At 38.5% G+C, this 11837-nt stretch overlaps 1 protein-coding gene across 1 annotated transcript; it reads right to left on the bottom strand.

Annotated features, from left to right (window-relative positions):
* Positions 1 to 585: 585 nt before the first annotated feature.
* On the bottom strand, positions 586 to 11635 carry LOC117413932 (coiled-coil domain-containing protein 3-like). Its single transcript, XM_034906280.2, has 3 exons — positions 10611 to 11635; positions 4347 to 4521; positions 586 to 1794 (listed from the first exon to the last, which is right to left on the bottom strand). The coding sequence occupies exons 1-3, from the start codon at positions 10964 to 10966 to the stop codon at positions 1516 to 1518; spliced, it is 810 nt and encodes a 269-aa protein (XP_034762171.1). The 5' UTR covers positions 10967 to 11635; the 3' UTR covers positions 586 to 1515.
* Positions 11636 to 11837: the final 202 nt, after the last annotated feature.

The raw sequence follows: 11837 nt of genomic DNA, 5'->3' as shown, positions 1-11837 counted from the left end.
GGTATCCGTATAAAGCCATCTGGGTTTAATTGTGAGTCTATTCGTTATGTCTCCAGGAGCTTCAACTCATTTCCCAGAGATATCAGAGAGCCCAACCCCCTCCGTCTTGTAAGTGCTCTGTTTTGAATCAGAACATACTCGTTTGAACAGTACATAATATGTTTAGGGTCGTCATTCGAAATATGGGGACCCTTATGCAATGATCTTGTCTGTTCACATTTCCATCACTCTGTCTAACACAATAACTGCCTTGATTTTGCACTCTTCACCAACAAACCTTTATGATACACTTTTATCAATTTGATATAAATATTTTAACGTGATTATTACAAGATTATGAGGACCGTATGTGTGTGCACTTTGTATTACTGTTGTTTGTATTCATTTTTTTTTATTTGTATTTTTGGTATTGCATTGCCACATTATGCATGTCCAGGAAAGGCACCATGTAAGTCAAGTTTATTTTTGTGTCTATATTTGCATCTTGTCTACAGGTTTTGCTGTATTAATTAATTAAAGTAAAGTGTCTGGGATATAAACCACGACCAAAACCCAGTAAAACACATTTCAAGAAATGAATAAGACTGAAAATGAATATGTATTTTATTTTGTATTTGAGTACAACAATTAGAATAACGATAACTTACATTCTAAACTAACACCTGTGCTAGATACTATGCTTGCAATACAAAATATTATTATTTTTAGATGACAGGAGATTATAGTTATAATCTATGAGCTGCCTGCAGTTTGACTATCAATCAGAAAACACAATCTCTTTAGCTGTAACACTGATATGAATGGAGGTTGTGTTTAACAAGTGCTCAGCACTCACAGTTCACACACACATAGCACTTTAGTTTCTACTCTATCGCTGTAGAGTGGAAGCCATTACAATTAAAAATATTCTACTGCGTACAACTGCCAAAGTAGCCATTGAAAAATGACCCCTTTAGGCTGTCCTGTTTAGTTGCTTGTTTAAAGTTGATCACCTTCCTATTGCCTTAGAAATGCCACATATCAATTCACTATGGCCATCTTCCTTAAAGACATTGTTTGTGTTTAAATACATTTAATTAAGAGGGAATGTTAACGTGTATAACTCGAACAATAAAGGTGTAATTTGCTAATATCTAATGCAGTGTGGAAAATTCAGATGTGACTTTCACTTCAAGTTCTTTGCAGTAAAAATCCCAGTGAAGTACCTTAATCATCATTATATGATATTCTACTGATATACTGTGTGGGGCATACTTGGCTCTATTTGGTATTCCCACAACTTGTGTTAATGTAATAGTTTTGCTGGCCTCTTTAAATACATTTTTAAAAACAAAAAATCATCAATCCAATTAAAGTTAAATAGTTTTATAATTTACAATAGGGCCTACTATCTCATATGCATACGAAATACATATACCTGCTAAAAATGGGTCTGTTCCTTAGGGAATTCATTTGGGAATGACAGTATTTGCCTGCCTCCCAGCAGAGAGGCTTGCTCCTTTTTGTTAAATGTGTTTATTTTTTCAGTTTGTTGCTGATTATTTTCTTGAGAGGCTTCTTGAGGTGGTCCTTGCTCGTGTCCTGCTTGACGGCCTTCTCCTTCTCGCGCTGCTGCTTGATCAGCAAGGCCTCTTGCTTGCTCTCCTTCTTGGCCTGTTGTATGGAGCGCTTCATCTTCTTCACCTTGTCCTTCAGGTGGTTGTTAGCCTTCTCCAGCGAGCGCACTTTCTGTGAGAGCGTCTTCACTCGCTCCTCCTCCTCAAACAGGGCCTTTTGCACCGTGGAGCATAGTAGCTGCAGGGAGAAACAACCAGAGGAAAAAACATATGTGTTACATGGATGTAAAATGCATATGCCGGTGAAAGTTTGTAGTCAATAAGGTATGAGTGTAGATCGAGGTCAGTTTTGTATGCCTTTCATATAATGTTGGCATGGCTTGTTTTATTATTGTGATTTGCAGACTTTATACTGTATATCGATTTTCTAAAACAGTTTAATCAAAAACAGGCAGTATTGCCTATTGGTTGAATACGAGGGACTGAGTGGCAGTTTTTCTCTCATGGAGGTGAAGGACCATGTAGTGCATATAATAGCCTTCCGCACATCTGAAAAAAACTAAGCACAGACGCTTTCATGGATAGTTTTAAATTAACCAGTTTCCCTGGGGTTGCATAAAAAATACATATTTCCTGTAATTATTCATTCTGTCTGTTTCTGGTTATAAACCACAAACATTACAGAGGTTTTTTTTGATGTGATATTGATAATATTACTGGGTCAGAGGGAGCAGCATCAAAAATAACCATAACCATGCTATCCAACAGTGGGCTTTATACTGTAAGCTTCTGAGACAGCTCTGAGCATTTTGTCAGAGTTAACATGGATTACGCCATTGTAGCATGGATTCACTTTACTGTAGGTAGACCCATATTAGCTCTGGGTAGCAACTAGACATTTAGTTGCACAATAGCCCAGATGTGCAAATAGAAGATGTGCTGTTTTACCATGGGTGTCATATACAACCACAATATGTTCATTATTTTTCATATTTAAAAAAAAAAATCAAAATCATTTCAGAATTTTTGTTTGTGTCTGTGATTGCTGTTTGGTTATTTTTCCATGTTTCGTTCCTGACATGTTTCACCATTGTGGCAGTAAGCCGAGCCCTCGGGTGTAGTGTGAATGTGATAGCCTGGCTCTGAAAGGTTGTTTCTTTATTTTGGCAGTCTGGCCTCTGGTACTAGCACAGAGCTTAGCAGAACACGATGCCATGGTTTTGGAGGTGGACTATGTTTTTGTAGAGCTGCCAGGTTTGCAAGAGGCAAAACTCCCCATCACTCACAGGCGCTATCTCTCCATCTCTCCCCCCTACCCTCTCCGCTCCCCCTCCGTCACTTTTATCTTTAATTTTTTTCATATTTAGAGTCAAGGGCTTTGTTCTGACATTTTTCATGTGTAATTATCCTTGAAAATGGGGAGGTACCCAATAACAGAATTACTCATACCCTGAGGGCTCCCTCAGAGCATTAGCCTTTACTTTCATCTGCTCCTGAATCCTTTAGCCGAATGTGTTCCAGTGTCTCCATCACAGCGGCACATGCCTTACATGTGTAAAACACAGAATCATATGGCACTGCTTTAAAACCAGACAGAGCATTTGATATAGCATTTGATGAGGGCTGGCTGTCGATTATATGTATGAGTTAACCAGCTCTCAGCTCTTCAGCAGGAATAATAGGATCATAAAGAATAAATCCCATTGAAGTCGCCCACCTATTGCAATTTTAAGTCATGTTCTACTGAATTTGAAAGGAAAATAATGGTGGTAATGGTGCAAAACTAGCAGAATTCAATTAGGAAGGTTATTTTAAGGACTCCAAGTTTGTGACTACGTTAAGTTGTATGTACATCAACAGCTAAACTGAGTGGTAGCATTCACTTCAAAGGTAAATACGATTCACCCTACATATTGTTGGACAAGCTTGCATTTTTTTTATTTTTTATTGAACAGACAGAGACTGTGAGATCACTAAGGATATTATTCCCCCTCATGCTGACTCAGCAGCTGTTCTAATGAACACAAGCAGGACCACCACCAGCTCTCGGCCCTGAGTTACTGTTGAAAGCTGGAGGTGTGGGGTCATCTCAGCCCCTTGAGTGGAACTGTATCAGACAGTAAAACATGTTCGTGAAGGCCCCGCCACGCACGATTGATACTCGTCAGCAGTAGGGGGTCCTACTTGAAAAGACAAATTGAATGTAAACAGCAGCTCCCTGGGATAGCTCTATACTGGGGATAACTTCTTTAAAAAAGATTGTTAAAAATATATTCAACAGAAGCCCCCCTCCCCCAACTGTGTGTGTGTGTGTGTGTGTGTGTGTGTATATATATATATATATTATTGTAATATCAAAAATCTTGTCTTTGTGTTTATGCAGCTGGTGAAGCTTTGGGACAGGATATGTGTTCCTGTCAAAGGTATATTTAGCTTCTTCTGGACATCTGCCTTACCTGTTTATAAGTGCTGTTTATAAGTAAAGCCTGGCAACCAATGACAGGCATGCCCTGCCCCCCTTTTGAGTTTTAAAATATACCAAAATAGGACATTTAAAGATTACACTTGAGGATAAAAAAAAACAAAAAAACTTCTGACTCAAAACCCTAAAAATTATGGTGTATAAGCTGCCAGTATTTAAGCCTATTTCAAAGACCTTTCAACTTGCCTGGAAATGCAACTTGTACACAGAATTTGACAGTAATGGTAGCTAGGGATTGGACTATAACTATAACCCTACAGCACTGGTGCTTGCCGCTGGGTGACTTGGTTTGGTTGTGCATGGCTTACCCTGCTGTCCTCCTGGAACTCCCAGTCCGGGGTGTAGGTTTCGATCTGGGTTCCACTGGAGCAGTTTGCGAACTGGAAGAGGCTGGCAAACATGCGTCGGTTCTCTGCTGTATCTGTGAAAATGGGATCCTGGAAGTTAACTCCATGGGGGATGATGTTGTAATTCTCATCCATCCTAAAGAGAAGAACGACACTTTTATTATGCTTGAGATTAATTTGCAAAGACCTCTTTGAACCCCATGAACTCTTTAAACTCTCATACGACGTGCTGTTGGCAATGCAGACATTTCTCTCATGGTTGTTTGATGCTATGTGACAACAGACATCTGTTTTTTGTTTGGTTGCTTGTTTTGTTCTATCACAGAGACATTTCTTCTTGGAGCCCTTTTCAACACAGGGTAGAGTTAAGACACAACAAAGTGAATGCCAGTGTAACTATCATGATAAATCATAACACTCCCCAAAACATTGGCATAGCTCTATGAAATAATATGGTATAATTTATACTTTCATGTGTGGCCTGGGACATTACTTAATAGCAGTCTGTGTTGGTTCTTATTCGTGAACTAAGATTGTAATTTTTGTAGAATATAGTATGTAAAGAATTATAATATACTGTATCTAATGAATATATATTTTTTTGTTTTACTTTTACACCGACTGCACTTTGTACAGATATTTCAAAATGTCTCAGAGTCCTTGAGGGAAAATATGGGGCATATCAGGTATATTAAAATAGCCTCCTTAGAGTTTAAATGAAATTACTGGAACGCTAAAGAATGAATAAATTGTTTATATATAACCTGGGCATCATAGCGAACCATCAAACAGAATTATTTTGGAAAACTTAAAGCCTGTGAATTTTGGAACCTGTTCAGTGGAACAAACCCTAGCGTTTTAAATTGATTACGCTAGCAAGAAGCCTAAAATGTGCTTGACCGCTTATCTGACGTGTTGATTTTCCCATACAAAAAACTCGCCATGCAAACGGACATCATATGGGAATTGAACTCGCAATCCAGAGGTGAAAGGCTGTATTGCATATTTTACTTCCTGACCACCATCTATCTTGACCAGCTCTGCAGTCCAGAATTACTGATCTGCCTCTCAGACCACAGCAGTCAACAATAGCTTCAGGTGGGAGAGTTTTTAATGCAATACATTTGGTTAGTGAAAAATGAAAAAACAAGAAAAACAGAAAGCTTATTTGGTCTGCCTCTTGTTACAGACCCAGCTCTTTCATTCATTTGCGTGCTCTGGCAGGCAGCCCAAAGTACCCTGTGCAGATTTTCTCTTTTTTTCCTCCCATAATAAAACTGTATCCGAAAGTGAGCCATGCAATTAGGATTGTCATACAAAACCTGGGTTGCGGGGAGGAGGAATTTCAATGTGTTTTCTATAAACTTGATCTTATATTGCTAAGGACTTGAAACATTTGTCATAGAATTTTACTAGTTTATTTTTAGTATTCTTACAATCTTATTATTGGGTTTTTATGTTATGGATGACAAATACTTAGCAGCATTCCATTATTGTTGGAACAGTTTATTTTATTTATTTATTTTAACAAAGTATATCAGTCAATATTACAGTATACTGTATGGTACTTGTCTGCCTGTCACTTTATGATGTATTCAGTGGTTCTCAAGTTTCAAATCTGAGTCATTTCTTCTGAGCAGATGAAGTCTTATGGAACTGATTGTTCATTAACAGATGAAGGCTTGGAGAATGGAGTATTCAAATCTGGAATTAATTTCCTTGTAGAGCTTTAAAGGCCTGACCATGTATGACGCATTTATGTACTGAACAAGTGTTTACTACAGAATTGAATTGAACCTGGTTATTCCATCTGGAATGCCATCAAAAATCTCCCTGTTCTTTACAATATTGTTCATGCCATCTTGTTGTCTGCTTTTGTGGTTTGTGTTATAAGCTCTTCAAGTGTACTGTTTTGAGTATTTCAGTTTTACAGGTGTATAAAGAATATGTACAGATGGTTATATATAAATAATGTGATATCTGTATAATGTGAAATAATGTATAATGTGATATCTTGTAACAATTGTAAGTCGCCCTGGATAAGGGCGTCTGCTAAGAAATTAATAATAATAATAATAATAATAATAATAATAATAATAATAATAATAATAATAATAATAATATAATATAAAAATTTAAGTCTGAGGTCTTATATTGCTAAGTATTTCTTTCTGTAGTTGTTTATTTTTGCATCCCCACATCTGTCTGCAGCAAACTGTCAATTTTAAATTAAGCTAAACATTTGTATCATTTGGCCTGCTTCCACATAAGGAAAATGTATGACCTACAGTATACTGCTCCCCCTTTAGAACTCTGTAGCCATAGTTAGAGACTGACTGTGCCTCTGTCTTGGTGCTCCGTATTACTGTATAATGAGAATGTTAGTGGAATTATGGGGCACATTGCAGCCATGCCCATACTGTCCTATAAACAGATCTGCAGTATAAAGGGTCGCCTTATAATAAGAGAACACTATACTGTATATATTTTACATTTAAATTAAACTTTTATTGTTTTTACTTGCCAATTGGAGTAATTAATAGCATAAAAAATGATGAATTATTATTTCAAGCAATAAAACAACAAAAAAGTCAGCCTCTCGCAATGCATCAAAAAACAAAACCTGCACAAGCCAGAAAACAATTGTATTTCGGTATGATGCCAAGCAAATCTCTTTTCAACAGGACAATTCTATTAAGAATTACAGCTGCCTACCCCAGACTCCAGAACAAGGGGAATAGTGAGTTATTTTTGGATAAGAAGCCTTCACTGGAGTCTTTTAAAGTGGTGCCATGAACAGTTCAATAGGGCATTAGAAAGGGGTTCCCAAGAACCCTGTGCACCCATGAGCACCATTAAACAAATACTGCAAGAACTCTTAATAAAACACACATGATTTCTTCATTTGTGCAACATACAGTACTATTGTTTGATTGGTTTTGTATTCGGTTGCCAATAAACGTTAGACAAAATTGCCCTCTGGGTGTGTGTGTGTGTGAGAGAGAGAGAGAGATGGAGAGAGATTGAAACTACACACACACTACTCTTCCAGTTGGACATTCTTGAGCAACATACTCCTGGATATATGAAAGAGACCCTGCGTCATCTATCAGCTGAATAGTTTCATAAATTAGAAGATCTCCCTTCACGTTTTGGGTGCTTATATCAAAATAAATCTACACCTCGTACAACCACCTCTATTGTGGGAGGATCAGAAGAACAGCAAAGTGGAGTTTTTATTAAGATATACAGTGAGCGCACAGGAATGTTTAGACCAGGAAATCTCTTAGTTCTTCCCTGTCAGTATGAAAGCTGGGCAGGGATGTCACAAGACTTCTCCCACATTAAAATGGAATGAATTTAACAAACAAGCTCCCTCAAAGTCTATCCCCCAACAAACCCAACAAACCCGATCTCCCTTAGAAGTAACATCTATTTACAGCTGAGTAGCAGGGAACTGTTTGTGGACCAACAGTATAGACGTAGACCAATTAGATGTTGTGTTTCTAGCTTTTGGTAATCGGAAGCTGCTCTTAAGATGGAAGGGGTTTGCTCAAATCAACATCTGACTCCTTCACGGGAGGATTATTTCTGCTTGGGGCTCTGTTTATATAAGGACATATTGCTTTACTTAAAATTGCTGCACTGTAAGGCTGGTGTTTCCATTTCACATATCCCTTTCACACAATAAGGAGAATTTAAAAGAAAAGAAAAAGAATAATATACTCCTCCTCCCTAACTGGAACCAGCTGCCAGGTTTGCTCGGTTTACACAAGAGTCCAAGCTTGACAAATATGAACTGTGACATGTGAACACATGGATGTTGGCATGTTGGTGAGTTGAGTACCATCTCATCCACTCATGTATCAACAGGGGAATCTCTTCCTGGCTGAGTGAGTGAGTGATTCAGGGGGATGACTGCAATGGGCAAGATGGAGTCAGCCATATCACACTCACAATGAGAGTGGGATTAAGTGCTTCATGTGTTCATGTGAAATTGGTTTAACTCAGGTTAATCTCAGGTGTGCCCCTCTATACCATTTTATGACTATTTCATTCGCACTTCTTTGACAAGGTACTTAGTGTCGAGTGGTTTAGAACACATTGGATTGCTTACCTTGTTTTCACTGGTGACCATGAGAGACAGACTAGTGTAGATGATGCAGCAGAAATTGCAAGTATACACCTCATGCTAGCCACAAACACAGTTGTCTTGGAATGGAATAACTACAGGATGAGGGTACAGAATAGGTGACAATTATTTCATATTATCACCATGAACAAAAAGCCTCAACAACCACCAAGCAGAATTCCCCAGTTTGTTTTTCTGTGCTCTGCAGGGGTCAGTTATACTGCATTCTTGCCACTCCTATTAATTTTAAGACAGATAGTTACATATGCATAACTGCATGATAGGAGACTCATAAGCCAGTTGAAATACGTGATGCTGTAAAACAGAAGCAGGCTGTATATTGATCTTAAAGGGAAGCACGATAGCAACAGCTTCCACCCCTGTGTCTTCATTGGCCTTGAGCTGCAGTTAACTGCAATTACATTAGCTTGAATGAAACAGATTGCTTTTCCTTTGAGTCTTTGAAGGAACAAATATACAGGGTGATTAGAAAGTAGGTTTACCACATCAATGCACCATACCATTGATTTACTTTCTAATCACCCTGTATATTGTGGCAGAGTACGTGGAGGAAACAATGAAAATGTAGTCCTGGAGGATTGAGGACTACATGTCCCAGAATGCTTTGGGGTTAGAATTAGAACCAGGATGGGAAACACCTGGTTCTAATGGAATGAGGGACGCCTGTCTGTGGTTAAGCAGGGAGGTATAAAAGCAGGGTTAAATGTTTGTAGAGTGTCTGTCGGCCTCTGTGTGAAGCCAGTGTAGAGGCTGTGCGGGCAGAAGATATTGTAACTTGTGAAATGTTCTAGTTTATAGTTTAGTTAGCGCTCCTTGGTAGAGTTTTTGTTTTGTTTATTTTGTTTGTGTTTTTGTAATTAATAAAAGTGTGCAGAAAGCACTAATACTGTACTGTACGTGGTATACCTCAGTAAATGTTTTATTAAGCTAAACAGTAGACGATGCACTACTGTCTGCAGCCTCTTCCAGTTCTTAACAGCGTTATTGTTTCAATCATAGTTGTTTTTAAAAAGACATGAGCAATTTGATTTAAAGAAATAAATAATTGAGAATATGTCACTCTTGATCAAGCACCCACTCACATTCACCATGAACTCTGCTATATCCTACAGTAGGTCAGCTTCTCTTCCAAATCCAAGGGATAGTTCCTATGTATTTATTATGGCCAGTCCTGGAAAACTAGGATGATTGGCTTTCTTGCAAAGAAATGAGCATTTTGGAAATGGGTTTTAAATTATATATATATATGGCAGAAGAGTGCAGTGCATCCCTGTGCCTGATGACATATCCAGCCTCGATAACAGCTGCTTTAGATTTCTCTTATTCCCAGTTTGTCACCAAGAGGATTGTGGGGGTCTTCCTCATCACATAATCAGTGTTTATTCTTCAGATAATGTCTGTGGGATATGACCTACACAATTACTAGCAACAGAAAAAAAAATAACACAATCTGCTTGCCAAATTCCACTATGTGTGAGCATGAAAATGAACGTGTTTTAAATGTAGGGGAATGTTTTTACTTATATAATAATAATAATAATAATAATAATAATAATAATAATAATAATAATGATCATCATCATAATAGTTTTACAGTGTTAAGTCTGTATAATACGCTACATAATACAGCATGCCTCAGCTGGACTGCACTATGCTTATCTGAATGTGCTGTTGACTGCGATTTCAGTCAAAACACGCCTTTCGTTGATTAATTGCGCATTGCCTTTTAATACAGGTACATGTCAAGAAGGATGCCATGCAGGAGGCATCTTGAGTCTCTGTACTCAGCAGGACGTACTGTAGGTACAGTTGCACAGTGTATCTGCAGCTGAAACGACCTCTACCACTGTTACAGCTACTATAAACAAACTGGACAGCGCAGAAAATCTGATGTTTCATTAGATTAGACTATTGCAAAAGTATGTAAACAGATACCCAGGATTAATAAGATTAATATCAACCCGTGAAACTAAACATATAACAAGATACATTCTTGGTCGAATACAGTATAAGTGAAATACATACCATATTAATGACATACGCACACACACACCGTATTTTGATTTTCCTACCTTAAGAAGAAGTAATATGCATTGTTCTCCACAACGCTGTACGAGTAGCATGGAAAGTACCCAAGCCCAGTGACATTGAAACGGGACCCGGCTGGCACTTCCAACATGCTGCCCCACGCCTGGTCGCACAGCATCTCAATCTCCGCCGAGTAAAACAGGTCCGTGTCATACTGCCAGGGCAGGTAGTTGTAAACGCTGTAAGAATCCTTGTGGAGAGCCAGCACTTTAGCAAAAACAATGATCTCCGCTAGCTCAGCCCTGCAGGACTCGGTCTGGGGTCTCCAGTCTTGGGGAAGTTGGCACCCCAACAGCATACCCAAACAGCTCAGTGATATCAATGCAAAAAAAGGACCCATGTTGAAGAAAACAATCCCAGCTGTAAACCTGAGAAACTTTGGCAATGTGAGAAAATGCGACTTCTGTCTCCCAAATCAGTGTGTCTACACTATGTAAGACTTTGTAGGATATAGCCTACAAAACGTGAGACTCAGAAAACCAAAATGGTAAGAACAAAAGACAATACGTAGAAGTCATTCAATGAGTTGGTCAGCTACAACATAAGCTATATAAAGTGATACTACTGTAAAGATGTTGTCCTGTAAACCGGTGTCCACCCTTTTTCACAGACCTCCATCTGCCTACATTTACCAATTTGGTAAGAGGAGATCGTGTGGTCTTTCACTGCGGCGCTGAATTGTTTAAATATTCCGTCACTCTTCCAAACATATCGCGCAAAGGATCATTTTTCAGAATTTGTTTCATCTCACACTGGGATCGCCCTCCTCAACAGCCCGCCAGGCTCGTTCTTAGAGCTGCAATCATGTGAATACAGGAAGATTGGGTCCTCCATCAGACTGGAAAAAAATACACGGTAAAACGATTTCAGGACATCCCTCAAATACAAACTGCATTCACTTTAGGGATGTTTTTCTTCTTTCAGCAGCGATATATAAGCCCGTGTAAATAAATAAACACTAAACCACACTGAGCACTTGCTCTGTTTTCTGATCAAACAGAGTGTACTCTGCAGAAGGCTACATTTAGACTAAAACCAAACAGAGCAACTGCAGGTTAGATTACTGGGCAAATATTGTATATGCTGTTGCAGTAAATAATTGGGTAAACTGGCTAATGTATATTTTACAATGGATTAATAAAGACAAGTAATGTGCGGTGTAATGGTGATATACCTTAAGAGTGTATGGCGAGGTCTTGGTTACAGTGCGC

This window comes from Acipenser ruthenus, chromosome 25 (assembly GCF_902713425.1).
Source record: "Acipenser ruthenus chromosome 25, fAciRut3.2 maternal haplotype, whole genome shotgun sequence".
Lineage (NCBI taxonomy): Eukaryota > Metazoa > Chordata > Actinopteri > Acipenseriformes > Acipenseridae > Acipenser > Acipenser ruthenus.
Note: the sequence above shows the minus strand (reverse complement) of the source record. Positions and strands in the feature narration are given on the sequence as shown.